The sequence below is a fragment of the Chelonia mydas genome, chromosome 10 (assembly GCF_015237465.2).
Source record: "Chelonia mydas isolate rCheMyd1 chromosome 10, rCheMyd1.pri.v2, whole genome shotgun sequence".
Classification (NCBI taxonomy): domain Eukaryota; kingdom Metazoa; phylum Chordata; order Testudines; family Cheloniidae; genus Chelonia; species Chelonia mydas.
Genome location: NC_051250.2, coordinates 80,006,881 through 80,024,401, shown reverse-complemented (window position 1 = coordinate 80,024,401; position 17,521 = coordinate 80,006,881). Strand labels below are relative to the sequence as shown.

Sequence of the window (17,521 nt, the reverse complement as noted above, 5' to 3'; positions counted from 1 at the left end):
CGTGCAAGCTTTTCCAATGCTTCGTCTCTGGCAATGGCTTTCCCACCTGTACGTGCAGTGCACACTCCTGGACCTGTGTCACATTGGCTGCTATGAGGCCTGGAAGCTGGCTGAGTTTTTTGCTTAAAGGGGAACTGTGCAATTTGGCTGCACCATTATCCATCTTTGCCGAGCATACGGGTTGGGGTGAAGATTTCCCTCTAGTGCTGGAGTCTGAGGAACTCTGAACAGCACAGCACGCTTACTGCTCTTCCTGGAGAGAACACAGTCTTCCAACAGACTGGAGTTTTCTAAATTCCTTGTGTCAAAGGAACTGGGTAAAGTTTTCATGCAATAGAATTAGAGGTCAAAGACCTGCTACACCCAAGCCACTGCTGCCCACAAGGATGCTACCTTGTCTGGGTCCAGATTCTCACTAGCAGTCCCTGAGAGATTTCTGTTGATACCAGAAAATGTTTACCCCACTTGGTCTGCAGTCTAGGTCCAGAACCAGCAGACTGGATGCAGCTCTGGGTGTCCTGATCCAAAGCCACGCCCCTCCTTTCAGTGGGGTGTAAGTCTGAAGGTTGGTGCTTGTCCTGATCTCTAATTTGTATTTTAATCAAGTGGCCCTTGAGGGCCTGAAGGAGGAGTAGCCAGCCACCTCAGGAACGACCTGTTCCAACACACTGCCCCCCCCCGCCAGACTTTGAGACTCATCTCTCCATCAATATTTCTCCCTGGGAAGAGCTTACACCAAGACTTTCACAATTGCAATCAAGGTTCTAGAGACAGAATTCTAACCAGCTATTGAACATTTTTGTTCTTGTTGATTGAAAGCTGCATTGAAAAAGCTTTCTAATGGTTTTGTAAGGAACAAAGGAGTAAAAGATTTCTTGGAACCAAGCAGGCTCCTAGTACGTTTCCAGTAAGTGAAAGATCCGATTCACAGATTTGTGGGGGAATGCAGCAGCTGGCTCCATCATGTAGATTCTGCCTTCTGCCAGATTTCAGTAATTACACACTGACTAGAAAGACAGGAATCCATAATTCTACTAGTTCAGATTCTCTAACTGCATAATGAATTGAACTATTATTCACTTGGAAAGATTTTTCTTTAAAAAAAAAAAACCCCCAAATCCCACCCTCTGTTGCATTCTGTATTGTACGCATTACGGATAGAGAGCCTGCTGCCTACAAAGCTCGAATATTAAAGCATAGAATTAATGCTACACTGACTCAGAAACAAACCCATAAAAAAAAAAAAAAGACAAGCAAGATAAGTCACCTTGACAAACACATCTGGGAACCCAGCATTTCCTTTTTTTTGATTAACAGTAATTTCTCAGGGCCTGATCCTGAAAGATTGTGAGCACTTCACAGAAGCAGAGAGTAGTGGGTGCTCCTACCTGTTAGGAGAAGGGGTCTGATTTTGTATTTTATTCTCTGTTGAAAGAGAAGCTCCGCTTTTCATCTTTATAATTCTGCTCAATAAAGAAATCTGATTCCCTCCTTCCTTTGGGAACAACATGCCCCTTCATATGATCTCCGCAGGTCGTATGCTGCAAAACAGCTAGTCAAAAAACCAAAGTGCGTAGTATCTGTCGTTTCCAGTACCAATACTAGCAATCCGCTTTGCATAATTTATGAACAAATAGTCAAATCAATTCATTCAAGAGCAGTTATAAACTGTTCAGCAGTCCCACAGAACAGTCAACGGCAGTGCCAGAATTCAGTTAACAGAACCAGGCAGCTCATACAAACCGAATGGGCCCACTCTTAAAACAGTGACCTTTTCCCTGGAGAAGAGTCCCTCCGTTGAGCTCCGCTGATGCTAACATAAACAAATGCCAGCAGATGCCTGGAGCCCTCAGCGGTAGTGTTGACGACACCTACTCAGAGCAGGGTTGGATATCATGTTGGTAAAAATACCAGTCTGTCCGGAGCCCTGTCCTCGCTGGTGCCCTGTCATAACCCAAGAGACGGTCCAACAACAGCTACCAGCATTGCTAACACTGGTGATAGCGACTGACTCCCCACCCCCGGAAAATAAAGGCAAGTATATTATTCCCCATTCCCTTTTACAAATAACCATCATTGTGAGAGAGGACCTAGCCGTCCACTTCCACATATGTTTTGCTTCTATCAGCCAAAACAGGAAGCAGAATCTAAGTTAGTTGACGTGTCCAATATTGCATAACTTAGCCAAACAAATGTTAAAATAGTGGGCCAGATATTCTGGTGTCAATGGACACTTGTAGGCCTTAAGAATTCCACTGGAGCCACTCACAAAATGGACAGGTGTAAGATTCATTGAGTTTAAAGCCAGGAGGGACCATCTAGCCTGACCTCCTATCTAACAGGCCATTCAATTTCACCCAGTTACCTCTGTATTGAGCTCAATAACTTTTGTGGGGCTGAAACATGTCTTCCTGAAAGGCAGCCCATCTTGATTTGAAGCTATCAAGAGACGGAGAGTCCACCAGTTCCTTTGATGGTTTGTTCTAATGGATAATCACCCTCATTGTTCAAATTAGTGCCTTATTTCTAACTTTGAATTTGTCTGTCTTTAACATTTGGTCTTTGTGTAACCCCGTGCTTCAGTGGCTACTCCTTTTAAACACTAGTAGTCCGTTTGGTTTCAGTTTGGGGTTTTCCACCCAGAAGAGTGGAGCAGCTGTCCACTGAGCAGGGGGTTGGACTAGATGACCTCCTGAGGTCCCTTCCAACCCTGATAGTCTATGATTCTATGTCTAATGACAGGTTTCAGAGTAGCAGCCGTGTTAGTCTGTATTCGCAAAAAGAAAAGGAGTACTTGTGGCACCTTAGAGGCTAACAAATTTATTTGAGCATAAGCTTTCGTGAGCTACAGCTCACTTCATCTAAGGTGCCACTAGTACTCCTTTTCTTTCTATGATTCTATGACTCCAGCGGGGACTAGCAGGAAAACAAAGAAGGGGGGAAAAGAACACAAACTCTTGGAGCATGCTCAGTGGGACATCTCCAAAGGTGTGGAGGGGGCAATTCCACTCCCAAGTAGAAAGAAAAGAAGGCGCCAAACTCTTCAGTTAGTCCCAGCAGACCCAGAGGGAGAGAGACATACCAGAGGGAAGGTGGAGAACTTTGCCGAGAGGGCTGGTGCTCACAGGCCTGCTTTTACTAATTGCAGGAAGCAGATAACCACAAGAACTGGGTGCTTGCTGCTTGTTCAGCTCAGGAATGTGGGGTGACACTAATTCCAAATCAGTGGTGCAAGTTTTAAATGCATAGGCTTTGTGGCCTGTGTACCTTTTGGTACAGAAGAAATCTGTGTGCTTGATCCTACACAAACAAAAACAAAAAAAAGTGTTTGCTGTATTGATGTGATGGTAAGATTGCATGTAGATTTGAGGAGTCTTAGTTAATCCTCAGATTGTTCTCTCCTAAAAAAAAAAGAGTGTTTGTTTCTTAGTCTGAGCAGCTTTATTACATTGTGGTGTCCCTTATTCCAAACTGACTCAACTCAGGGTATGGGCACATATGACTGTCCAAAATATGCATATTTATCATGTGTTATCCACAGGTGGGATTTCTGCTGTCAAACCAGACTGAACCTGCTCACTATTCCTGCAGTAAAATGGAATTAATATGAGCACTTGTGCGGTCAAAGTGTAGTACAGAGGTTCTCAAACTGTGGTCCAAAAGCTCCATTCAGGTGGTCTGCGGATAGTTCCCTCTAAGGTGCGCGCCTGGGTGGAGAGAATGAAGGGCCACCCACCTAATTAGTGGAGCCGTGCAGGCGTGGCTCCACTAATTAGGTGCCTGGACCCTGGAGAAGACACACATGTAAGGTGAGGTGGTGACCTTGGGGGGAATAGGGGTAGATGGGAGGGGGCGGTGGGGTGAGAAGAGGGGGTGGGGGGAATTTGGGATGTGCAGGGCTGCGGCAGCCAAAGAAAGTGGCGACTTTCCCCTGCTCCAGGACTGCGGCCGGGGAGAGACCCCCATCCTTCCCAGCCCCAGCTCCGTGGCTGCCACGGCAGTGGAGAGAGGGCACATTCACCACATTAGAAAGGTAAGACTACTGATATTAAATTATGTGTTGTGTGCTTTTATTTGTAGAACAAAAATGTTCATTATTGTATTTTTTTATGTAGCGCTTTTATCCAAAGCCCTTTACAGTCGTCAGCTAACGGCACAAACAACATTTGGAAAGGTCACTAAGTGGTCCGCTGAGACCCTCAGCGATTTTCAAGTGGGCCGCGGGGAAAAAAATAAAGTGTGAGAGCCACTGGTGTCGTAGGTTACACACATTTCAAAGTTGTGGGGCCCAAACAGGGACGGCGCCATCCTGTGGTTGAAGATTATATATTGTTGTGACCCTGGAACTTGCCAGCTTGATCCAGGCAGCTCAGTTAGACTGAGTGGGATTCACCCTACTGTTACCAATGGGGAATTGACCCAGGCGTCGAGGGACAGTAACCGGACTTAAGAGAATGCAAGGCACCACACCAGGTACTGCACCTTGAGAATGTAGTGGAACGTGTGCAACTCAAATGGTAAGAAAAAAATGTAAACGGATCAAACTGAATGGTAAATGGAACGTGATTCCCATTATACTGAGAAATTCCCCGAATACTTCTGAGGACAGGTGTCCAAAAGATGACAACTCGTTAATTGCAGGAGCAATTCCAGATGGGGTGACCAGACAGCAAATGTGAAAAATCGGGGGTGGGGGGGCAACAGGAGCCTATATAAGAAGAAGACCCAAAAATTGGGACTGTCCCTATAAAATCGGGACATCTGGTCACCCTAATTCCAGAGGACAGTACAATCAATACTAACCAGGCAGGTAATGCTGCACGCAGTTTTCAGACCAGTCTGCTTCTAGAGAGAAGTTCTGTTACCACATTTTCTATTCCAGAGGGGGTAAATAAAGTCCTAGTAGAACATGTGGTAAAATCTACAGAGGGTGTTGCCACCTACCATCATATATATCCTGCAAACTGAAGTGCTTCCCAGCCCATTTGCCACAACCCAATGGTGAGGCAGATTTTGATACTTGGAAGCCAGAAATATAACAGCTACTAAATGATCCTGAATTGTCTTCCAAGGGAAAGCGCAGGAAGTTAATAGAAAGCTTGTCACCTCCAGTGAATGAAGCTTTCAGTTGAGGGAAATCTACCCTGCAGAACAATGTTTGTTTGATAGAGCTGGAAAAGAAGAATGGCCCTGTTTCCAGCAGTGATGAAGTGTCTGCACAATTCCTAGAGACCTTTCAGAAGTCCATGGAAATACTCTCCAAGTATTTGGGAAGATTAAACAGCTATTTGAGAAGGGTAATGGAGCAGAAGACATGCATGCAAGAAACCCTTAATGTACAGCCAGTAAAGCAATTTATTCAGAGATGTTGGGATGAGTCCCTGATTACACAGCTCCATCTGAGGGACCATTTGGATACTACTGCTATTTCCAAGATATCTTACTCTCCAACCGCTGTACAAAATCCACCACTTGGAAGAAGAGAGAGCAAAGAAGGATTATGCAGCTGGGGGGAAAAATAACAGTCTAAGCCTAGCAGTTCATGCCATACCATAGAAGCTAACCACAGCTCAAGTTCTGCCGCGGGAGACTCAAAAAAAATGGAAAACCGTACAACTCAACTTGAAGGAGCCACAGTTAAGTTAATGGAAGGACCTGCCATTCCAAAGAGGCAGCAGTCAGCAAAACAGGATAGCTCTTCGAAATTTCAGGAAACACCCTCAGCTGCTGAGGAATCTATTGCAAACAATCCCTGGTTCTTCTGTTCCAACTGTGCTAAGGAGGATCATTCTAGGGTGAGTTAGTACAGCGGCTCTCAACCTTTCCCGACTACTGTACCCCTTTCAGGAGTCTGATTTGTCTTGTGTACCCCCAAATGATTAGTAAACATTTTATAGGACTGTCAGGGGAAGTGAAGATCTCTACCCTGAGGGCTGATGCTCACAGGCCTGCTTTTACTAATTTCTGCAAGACTATAACCACAAGAAGAAGGATAGCAGCCTATTCAAAGAACTGGATGCTTGCTGTGTGTTCAGCTCACGCCTGTGTGGTGACAAATGCCAAAGCAGTGGTGCGTGTTTTAAATGTGTAGGATTTGTGGCCTGGATACACTTTGGTACTGAAGAAATCTGTATATCTGATACCGCTTCCACAGAACAGTATTTGTAGAATAAGATTGCGTTTAGATTTGAGGAGTCTTAACCCGCAAACTGTCCTCTTGTAAACGAAGTTTTTTGTTTTTTTTTAATTCTGACCAGCTTTACTACATTGCAGTATCAACTCAGGGTATGGGCATCCAGAAGTGTCCAAATTTGCAGATTTATCTTGCGGTGTTATCCTCAGGTGGGAGTTCTGCTGTCATGCCAGACTGAACGTGCTCACTATTCCTGCAGTAAAATGGAGTTAGAGTGGGTACTTGTGTAATCCAAGTGTAGTGGGTTACAATTGGTTCTTGCTGCTAGATTAAAGTTCCCCTTAGATCCCAGCATCTTCTCTCCCCATGAACTTACTTACTCACTAATCAAGTCACCTTTCAGGTTTTTTATAAGCTAAACAGGCATTTCCTCTAGTCCTTGAATCGCTGTTGTGGCTCTTTTCTGCACCTTCTCTAATTTTTCAACATCCTTTTTAAAATGTTGACACCAGAAGTGGATGCAATATTGTAGTATCGGTCTCACCAGCGCAATATACCCAGGGAAAAGTCACCTCCCTGCTGCTACTAACTACTATGTATGCTACTATTCAGATGCATCCGAAGAAGTGGGTTTTTTACCCACAAAAGCTTATGCCCAAATAAATGTGTTAGTCTTTAAGGTGCCACCGGACTCCTTGTTGTTTTTGTGGATACAGACTAACATGACTACTCCTCTGAGGGCAACAAGGGAGAGATCTGAACCACCACTGATTCTTATCCAGACAATATAGAGGAGAATCTAACTATATTATATACAAATGCAATATATATTGTATAATAATAATAAATTTAAGAACCAAGCCTTAACAAATTTTAACATCTTATACTATCTAATATTATGAAATTATTATACAGTCTTTGAATTCATTTATTTTTTAAATTTTCCATTATGACCCTTCCAGAATGACTATCACAAGCATTGTGAAGTGTGGAAGTCTAGTTTATATATAAAACTCCCAGCAGGGGTTGTTTATCTCTATCACCTCCCACAGGGAACTAAGATGCCCTGGCGGATGTAAGGAGAGCCCAGTTCCCACAGTGAAAGGGGAGCACGGGACAGTGAGGGAAAGCATATGGAGGGACATGGGGATAAGAGAACGGAACAGATGTTAAATATTGTTACATGCTTTAATAGAAAGGGTTATATTAAGTGCTAGGGCTCCATTGAAGAATGTACAGTAAATCAGACTCAGTATCAGGTACAATACAGGTGTGAAAAGAGGAAAAGCAGTAAATTTGGGAGTTTTAAAAGACTGTGTGTGTGTTGGGAACTCTGTCCCAAACATCTGATTTAAGGAAGAGGCACAAATGTAATGGAGACCTGGCATCTGTCTGGTGAGGTGTTGCTGCTGTCAAGAAAGGGTGAGGTACTGGACGAGAGTAGACATGGTACCCACCACAGGTGAGTATGTTAATGTCATGACAATTAACGTAAAGAGGATAAGCAACCCAACAAAAAGAAAAAGGGTATTTAGCTCCCAGAGGATTTTCCTCGTAAGATTTATTTACAGGAAACAGGCCGACAAGTACCTGATGACTTCTTGGACACAGCTACCAGGTGTCTTACTAGAGCAATCTAACTGAAGAGGGCTCACACTACTTTTTGCTAAACACATCTCTTTATTGTTTCAGCACAACTCATAGATCAAGGGGCAGATACATTTTAATTAAGGGGTCCTTGAAAGGTAAACTTCTCACCTTCGCCAATGTATATGCTCCCAATCTAGGGCAAGCTTTTTCTTAAAATCAGGTTTTTTTAGGGATTTAGGAGATGTTAGGGGAGGGGATATTCCAGGGGGATTTAATGACGTGCTTAATCCTTTTTTGGATTGATCGAATGGACACAGAAGGCATTTCAGAGGAGCAAAGGCAAATTTGTTGCATCACTTAGAAAGTGAGGATCTGGTGGACATCTGGCAGGAGATGAATCCAGATGTCAGGGGATATACATATTCTGCTACTCATGGATCTTATTCAGAATTTATATTATTTTTTGTTTCTAGGACCTTGGCTAGGTTGATCAAAAAGGGAAAAAACAAAAAACAAAAACTATTCTTGTTTATAACTTGGTTTGACCATGCCCCTGCATATGTTGGATCAGAAGATTGGGACTCAATGGAAAAACAAAGAGCCCGCCATTGAATAGAGCTTTGTTGTATGATCCTCTTAGAATTCAAGAGCTGGAAGAATATTTCCAGAAACGTTTAGAAGGAAGTGATCAGCAAAAGTGTTCTCTGGGATTACGGACAGGCAGTAATGCGGGGGAATCTCATAAATAAAGCATCAGATCTCAGAAAAGTGAGAACTCCTTGAAGAAGACAGTTTGGTTAAAGAACTTCCTGCTTTGAAAGGTAGACAACCCTACGGGATCTAAAAGTGTGTGTGAGAAAATAATTGAGATAAAAGGGAAGATTAACTTGTTACAAACAGGTAAAGCTGAGCAAATACTTAACTATAGTAAACAAAAATATTATGGACAGGGAAACAGAGCTGATAGGCTTTTAGCCAGAAAGTTAAAAAATAAATAGGATAAACCAGGCATCACTCTGATTAGAAATAAAAAGTGAGATTTAGTAACTGGCATCAGATAGATCTCTGAAACCTTTGCTAATTTTTTCCATTTTCCATTTTGTAGGCTCAGAACATCTAAATCCCGAACTTGTAAATAAATATTTGACAAGTTTGAAACTGCCTCAGCTTTCAGAGGATGCCATGGCAGCTCTTGACAGGCAAATTGCTGTAAAGGAAGTTGAAAAGGTATTTAAGAATTTAAAATCCCGTATAACTCCAGGTCCTGAGGGGTTTCCTGGGGAATATTGTAGAATTCTCAAGTAAGTTTTGGTACCTATTTTAACTAAATTGGTTAATAGTATACTTCAGGGGAATGAGATTTAAGATTCATGGGAAAATGCAAAAATGGTGAGGAAATTATTAAAAAGAGAACCATCTTTGCCAAAATGCCAGCTTCCTAGAAATCCCCTGAAATACTCATTAATGCTCCAGTAAAGGATCGGCATTTTAAACAGAAAAACAAATTAGTTTATTTTTCATTGTTAGCACTTAGACTCTATTACACATACTGGAAAAATGTAACCCCCACCTCCTATGTTTTTGTATTGTAAAATATGGACCATTCTTGTAATGGAAACGTTTTCACACCAAGTGTGTACACAAGCGTTGCACCCAAAAGAGGACAGATATTTAGAAATATGGTTACCCTTTCTAGCATACTCAGAGGAGGTGGGTTCTCCAGTCAGCAAGTCAGAATCTTTATTCAGGATTTCTGAGTAGAAACTGATCCAGAACAAGCAATGTCTGATTTAGTATGTTAATGTTTTATTGTAATTTTGCTTTAATAAAGAATTAGACAACAACAAACCCACCTCCATTTGATGAGGATTACCCATGGACAACTATTCTGACATCTGTCAGTTAGCCAATTTGTGACCTATTCAGAGTGCACTTTAAAATAAAAGCACTAGACACTATCAATAATTACAGGTTTCAGAGTAATTAGAATGTCTCAGAGTACTAAGTCAAAACATCTTACAAAAGTCTACAGTTACCTTTATCAAACAAAGACCGGAATCAATTTATTTGACAAAACCTATTTTCCGTAAAACCAGGTTGACTGGCATTAATTATGTTCCTACCCTTTAACTGATCACTGATTGAATCCTGTATCACCTTTTCCATAAGACCATAATTTGCCCCAGTCACTCTAGAACTGCATTTAACTAGATTACAAACTACAGTATAATTCTCTTTTAGAGACAGTCCTGTTCCTACCACCAGAATAACATCATTGTATCCCAGTTCATAAGTGGGTTCCATTATAATTAGTATTTGATCATATTAGACTACAGCAAGTTATTCTCCCATATCTTTTACTTGGCATGTTTGACTTCTTTGGGTTAACATGAAATAAAGAGTTACTAAAATAGATCTTGAACTTAATGTTTTTCGTCTTAAGCTTAGTTACTGGATTAAAAAGAAAGTTCAGGCAAGGCATAGTTTAATATGAATAATACTGATTCATAGTTTATAATATCAGAAGGGACCATTGTGATTTGACCTTCTGAAGGACATGGGACTACCCTGAATTAATTCCTGTTTGAACTAGAGCACATCTTTTAGAAGGGGGAGGGGGAAAAAAAAAGACATCCAGCTTGCTTTAAAGTTCTCCAGTGATGGAGAATCCACTACAACCTGTGATAAATTGTTCCCGTGGCTTACCCTTAAGGCATGTTTTCCAATCCTTTAATCATTCTTGTGGATCTTCCCTGAATCATCTCCAATCTCTCACCATCCTTCTTGAATTGTTGACACCAGAACTGGACACAGTATTCCAGTAGCAGTCACACCAGTGCCAAAAACAGTGGTAATATAACCTCCCTATTCCTTCAAGATTCCCTTGTTTATACACCAAAGGATCACATGAGCCCTTTTGTTCAGCCAATTATCTAACATGACCCCTAAGTCTTTACTGAGTCACTGCTTCCCAGGATAGATTCCCCCCTGCCTCCTGTGCTTCCGGCCTACATTCTTTGTTCCTTGATATAGGATTTTACATTTGGCCATATTAAAATGCATGTTGCTTGCTTGTGCCCAGACTACCAAGCAAGCCAGAGCACTCTGCAGCAGAGGCTTGTCACTGCTTCCCCAAACATTTACTCATCCGCAAACTTTATTGGTGGTTTTTTTATGCTTTCTTGGTCATTGATAAAAAATGTGAAATAACATAGGGCCTAGAACTGATCCCCAAGGGACACGACTAGAAACATATCTGTTCAATGATGATTCTTATTTACAATTCATTTTGAGACCTATCAGCTGGCCAGTGTTTAATGTATTTAATATGTGCCATGTTAAATTTGTAACGTTCTATTTTCTTAAATACAAATGTTCGATGGTACCAAGTCAAAAGCCTTACAGAAGTCTAAATATATTACATCAACACTATTACCATAATCAATCAAATGTGTAATCTCATAAGAAATATCAAGTTAGTTTGACAGGTCTATTTTCCATAAATCCATGGGGTTTTTTGCATTAATTATATTACCCTTCTTCGATTCTTTATTTATCAAATCCCATATCAATTATTCCATTATTTTGTCTGGGGTTCAATGTCAGGCTGACAGACCTCTAGTGACAGGGGCCATCCTGTTTATCCTTTTAAAATAGTAGTATACTACCTTTCTTCCAATCGTCTGGAAGTTACCCAGTGTTCCAAGACTTATTGAAAAATCAATATTCATTGTCCAGAGAGCACCTCGGCCAGCTCTTGTAGGATCCTTGGATACAGATTAAATAGGCCTGCTGATTTAAAAAATGTCTAACTTAGCAGCTACTAAACATCCTCCTGAGTTACTTCCCATTCTGACAGTATTTCATTACCGTCATCTTCTATGAATACATTATCAGCCTTTCTCCCCAAATTCAGAAGCGATTCACTGAATTCTTCTGCTTTTTCTGCATTACTGACAGTTCTACAATTTCCATCTAGTAATGGATCAATACTATTGTTAGGATTCCTATTGTTCTCCATGTACTTAAACTCCTTCTAACTGTACTTAACTCTTCTGGCCAGTGATCGCTCCTTGTGTCTTTTTGCTTCCCTTATCAGTTTTCTACAATTCCTAGCTTCTAATTTATATTCCTTGCTATTAACTTCTCCTTTTTTCCATTTGTGTTTTTTATATATATTATAAAAAAATATTTATATCTGCTTTCACTCCTCCCCCACCCCCAATCTGGTTCATTTTTAACTGCTGTAGTCTTCCTTCTAGAAGATTTTTGTGAATTTTGGAGCTTTTAAAAAATGTTCTTAAACAGTTCCCAGTTGTTCAATTCGTGTATTCATGTTCTTCCTCCCACCTCATTTGACTCAATTGTTTTCAGCTTTGTGAAATTAGCCCTTTTAAAGCACCAACTATTTTATTAGTGGTTTGGACTTGATTGTATTGGTTGTGTGCAAACAGAATAAAGCCCTGATCACCTGCACCTCAGCAACCACTAATTTTTAGTTCTGTGTTCAATTTCTCTTTATCTGTCAAGATGAGGTCCCGTATCGATGAGATCTTCCGGATGCACGTAAGTTCACAAGGGAAAGATTGCAAGGGGCAGTTCCATTTTTGATGCAAAGCTACTATTTTGTTCCTAGGTAAGCAGCTGAAGACTGAGGATTAAGGATGGCTCGACCGACCCCATGTATTTGAAAGGTTCTTGCCAAATTAACACAGGCAGACCAGCAGTCAGCCACACGTTCACTCTTCCAATGCATTATCTTGGAGAACTGGCCACTTCCACACAAGGGAAGATTTGGCCAGAATAATGGTTAGGAGACCAGACAGGTGGCACTTGTGATATATGCACGTATCTCTGGACAACATGGCTTGGTGCATATACCTCCTAGTCTTGCACCAGTGCAAGAGGAATAATTTTTCTGCCTGTTCCTTGGTGCACAGTGGTTTGGCTGTGGAGGATTCATCATAACTCTCCCTCACCAAGCTGAACCTAACCTCCACCCTGGACATAACCTCCTTCCTGGGATTAGTGACCCGCATGCTTGTCTGCACTGCTGAATCCAGGTAGGCTTGGCCTGTGTGCAAAGAGTAACTGTACAGACTGAAAAAAGAACAGGAGTACTTGTGGCACCTGAGAGACTAACCAATTTATTAGAGCATAAGCTTTCGTGAGCTACAGCTCACGAAAGCTTATGCTCTAATAAATTGGTTAGTCTCTCAGGTGCCACAAGTACTCCTGTTCTTTTTGCGGATACAGCCTAACACGGCTGCTACTCTGAAACCTGTACAGACTGAGCAGATGACCCCATTCGTTTTGTCAGTATATAATTCTGCTGTCACAGACCCGTGTGTTGTAAAATGGATAAACGTATTAGGGAGGTGGGGAAGACAGTTTTTACGGTTAAAATGAAGATATGGACATTTATGTTAATGACTTGTTTTAATGTTTATTATTCAGACCTTAAACTTCAAAGCAATGGTAACAGACCAGGCCGGATTAAAGTTCTTATTTTAATTGCTTTTTTAAAAGATTAAGTTCTTTTACAAGGTGCAACTGTCAAGTTGTGTGAAGTGAAGAAAGCTCCTCCCACTAGAAATACAGCTGATGGGACCCTCCGGGTTAAAAATTCAGGGAGGAATCCATTACACAGCAGTTGGTTTAGTCTTCTTTAGAAGCTAGTGAAGCATCATTCTGAGAAAGTTGATAAGTTAATATTTATAACGGATTTTGGAAAAATATAGAGCAGGCTAAGTGCCAAGTCTGAAGATGCTGACACATTCATGTGACTCCAGGAGCAGAGAATTTAAGAATCACACTATATATTGCGAGACTCACAAGAAACCCATGCAAGAGTTGGCAACATGGTTCAGAGTTTGGAAGAATAGTTGGTTCTCAGCAGATCACTCTCCTGTTAGGTGAGGAGAAAGTGATGTGGCTTGTCCAACGTAGTGCATCTAGGCCAGAGGTGGGCAAACTACGGCCTGCGGGCCACATCCGGCCCCTGAGCTCCTGGCCCGGGAGGCTTGCCCCCGGCCCCTCCCCCGCTGTTTCCCCTCCCCCATAGTCACGCTGCCACATGGGCAGTGGGGCTGCGAGCTCCTGCCGCTCTGAGCAGCATGGTAAGGAGGCGGCACGTGTGCGGCAGTGAAGGGGTTGGGTAGGGAGTCCCGGGGGGCAGTCAGTGGAGAGGGAGCAGGGGGCGGTTGGATGGGGCGGAGGTTCTGGGGCGGGGGTCGGGGAACAGGGGGGGTTGGATAGGGCGTGGAAGTCCCGGGGGGCCTATCAGGGGGCGGGGGTGTGGATAGGTCAGGGCAGTCAGGGGACAGGGAGCAGGGGGGGTTGGATAGGGCGTGGGATCCAGGGGGGGCAGTTTGGGGCAGGGGGTCCCAGGAGGGGGAAGTCAGGGGACAAGGAGCGGGGGGGGGGGGGGTTGGATGGAGGGAGTTCTGAGGGGGGCAGTCAGGGCATGGGAAGTGGGAGGGGTGAATGGGGGCAGGGGCCAGGCTGTTTGGGGGGCACAGCCTTCCCTACCTGGCCCTCCGTACAGTTTCACACTCCAATGTGGCCCTCGGGCCAAAAAGTTTGCCCACCCCTGCTCTAGGCCCATGTCAGTACTGGGAGTTGTGTTTAGTCTCTGATTTGGAGTGTAAGCTTTTGGGGCGGGAGCTCTGTCTGTCTCCAAATACCTTTATGCTGTAGAAATAAAATCCATCAGCAATGCCATCTCTCTGAACAGAAAGGCCAAGGACATTGTGCATGAAAAGCAGCAAGCAGCGTTCTGGCAGTATAACAATAAGACCTCACTGAACCCCAGGCAAGGCTGTCACCCACCTAGGAGCCACCCCATCTTTCATTCCCCTTCGCTTCTGCTCCGTATGCAGCAAAACGGCAGCCTTCAGGAAGCTTGCTCACTACGCCTGCCTTTCATTAATTCAAAGCCACGCTCCACTAACCTGCATCGCACAAACGGAACAAAGGGCAACAGCTTCGCTTGGCCTCTGACACCTGCCCACACACCATAAAGAAGTCAGTTCATTCCTCAGCTGTTAAACAAATGTTGATCTGAACTGTGTGCCTGTTGCCTCCTTACTCTCTAAAGTCTTTGGCTTGTCAAACGTAGTTCGGCAGCTCAAAGCTCAAGTTAACACAGCCTGAAGTAGCAGTTATTCCCCACCCCCTTACCAGAAGCCCAGTTGTGCATTTGTACCTCCGGAGTTTAAGTCTTTGCATTAACTGTATCCTGATTTTCCAGTCACGGGATTGCCCTGAACAATTCCGCTATATTACAGCTTTTTGATTAATGGAGCACAAACCAATACCATGAAATGAAACACAGTGCAAAACCCTGTAGTACGATTCCAACTGGCAACCCTCTGGAGAGACAACCACTTTATACTTCCTTCCTCCCCGACTATTAAAGGCCATCTCCCTTCTACAACTGATCATTCTGGCTTTTGGGTAGCTGCTAAGACTTTTCACCACACAGGATTTCTGTTTCTTTACACATTCGTGCATCTGCTCAGCTAATTCTACAGATCAAAGACAAGGAGTGACCTGGTGCAGCTGGGCCAATAGGTCTTTGGTCCGCTAAGGTGTGCAATGCACGGCTGCTCACTTGCCGAGTCATGGCCCTAGAGGACTAGGCCACCTGTGCTGACAACGCTAGACACAAAAGCTGATTTGACACAAAGCAAGCGCACCAACTAGATCTTTTCACTTGACTCCTCCCTACAAACACTAAATTATATTTCTGTATTTATTTCCTCAAACACTAAATTATATTTCTGTATTTATTTCCAGACCCAAGGACCAAGGTGAAGGGGAAAGAAAAGTACTTGGGTCTTTGGTATAAGACACTGCAGGTACTGTCACTGTAGATATGAAACTAAAAATGCCAAGAAAGCCACGCTGGTCCCTGTTAGAACAGTAATGTGGGAAACCAGAGACCCCACTCTGTGGCCAAAGAGAGAGCCGAAAGGATCACAGATAAATAAAAGATTGTAAAGCTGAGCCAGCTTTACATTAAAGAAAATTAACTTCCAGCACAGGGCACTTCCCTGCTCTTTTCCCTTAGAGCAGGTTTGCTTTTTCCTGCAGAGATGGGCGCAGGGGGCGAGCCCATGACATCGCACAGGGTTTCCTGATTAAACACTTATTGCCAATGTCCCATTTCAGCGGCCCCACGACCGAGGTTTGCCTCCCTGCAAAGAGCCGGGTGGCCACCTGTAGATGCCTGGGACGCGCCTGCCAAGGAATCCGCTTCGCCGCACCGGCCCTGGGGTGAGCTCTGGAGGGGGGCAGACAGCGTTGCTTCCCCCCCCCCAAAGGGTTTTTTGTAGCTCTCCCTACTAGCCCAAGGCAGAAGGCTCTCAAGCCATCCCTCACCCCTGTTCCTAAGCCAGGAAGGGAAGCAGGAGCCAAGCAGGGTCCTCCCCGCTGGAAAGCCAGCGAGCCACCGCAGGGCCAGCTCTCCACGGGTTAAAAATGCAGCACGCGCTGAAGCTCATTAGGCGAGGAAGCAATTGAGGGGTGCGGGTGCAAAGCGGCTTCCCCCTTCCCCCGGGGGCTGGAATAACGACCGCCCCCCCCCCACCCCCCGCCCCGGCTTGGCGGCGCGAAGGGGCCAGGGCCAGGAGCCAGCCGCGTCCCCGCGGCAGCGCCCGGAGCCTCCCCTGGCCCCGGGCAGAGCCGCGCGAGCGACGCCCCAGCTGGCCCGGGCAGCTCCTTACCTTGGTGACCGTCATGCAGGAGCGGTGGGGCCGAGTGAGCGGGCTCCGCGCTGGAAGCGGGCAACGCAGACCAGGCAGGGGACGCTTTGCCTGAGTGACGCTGCTGCTGGGGCTGTTGGGGTTTGGGGGGGTTTTTGGGTTGGGTTTTTTTTTTCCCCTTTCCTTTTTTTTCCTCCCCCTGCAGAGGAATCGGCGTCAGTGGTTACAGGAAGAGCTAGGGACCAGCCCTCCTCCTCCTTCGCCTCCTCCCTCGCGCCCTCCCTCCCAGGCAGGCTGATGAAGCTGTCCTTGCACTGATGGCTGCAGTGATGTCAGCGTGTGCATTTATAATGGATGAGCCTCCTTCTCTGCAGACAGGAAGGGAGGGAAAAAGTGTGTGTGGGGGGGAAACAACCAAGGAAACTGAAGGGAATGGGGGAAAGAAGCAGCGATTGATTGTGGTGGTGCACAGTCCAGAAGGGAACTCGCTGCCATTCAGCGTCAAGGGGGAAAGGCCCTTTTCTTTAACTCTGTGAAGAGCACAGAACTTCCCAATGCCAGGGGACAGGACATGGGGAGACACCTGCTGAACTTCCTAAAGACGGTTTGCGGCGAGCGTGTCATTCCCGCCACTGGGTCTCTAAGAGACTAGGACAATGGGCCCCTTATGAACAGATGCATGGAAGGATAAGTCAAGCACATGCCCCAGCCACTAAACTGACTCAAAGAAAGTCATGTCACCATTTAATTATTAATGCAACAGATTAAATGTGAGGATTGTATTGTTATGGCCTGTTAGCAGGCTTGGAAGGATTCATTTTTAATGGGTAAATGTCGACTTCACCCCATACCCATGCAAAGCAGCTAAAGAATATTTCCATCCATTAATAATCAAAAGTTACAGCGAGGCAAAGTAAGAAAAATGCCGTTTACTTGGCATGTTTTGATATGTGAGGTTGACAATTTATGTTTTGGCAGTTATAAACCTTTAACTTTTTGAATCTCAATTGCCTGTCATTTAAGTAATTATTGTCTGACTGCCCTGGAACTTCCCACAACTCTGAACTTTTAAATCAAAAATTTAAAAGTG

The 17,521-nt window shown here is 44.2% G+C and overlaps 1 protein-coding gene across 1 annotated transcript in view; it reads right to left on the bottom strand.

Annotated features, from left to right (window-relative positions):
* Window positions 1-16,782, bottom strand: part of CORO2B (coronin 2B) — a 137,210-nt gene extending 120,428 nt beyond the window's left edge. The window contains exon 1 of the mRNA XM_037911237.2: window positions 16,453-16,782. Coding sequence (XP_037767165.1) covers window positions 16,453-16,467 — 15 coding nt within the window. The 5' untranslated portion in view covers window positions 16,468-16,782. The remainder of the gene's footprint in view (window positions 1-16,452) is intronic.
* Between the last annotated feature and the right edge of the window lie 739 nt (window positions 16,783-17,521).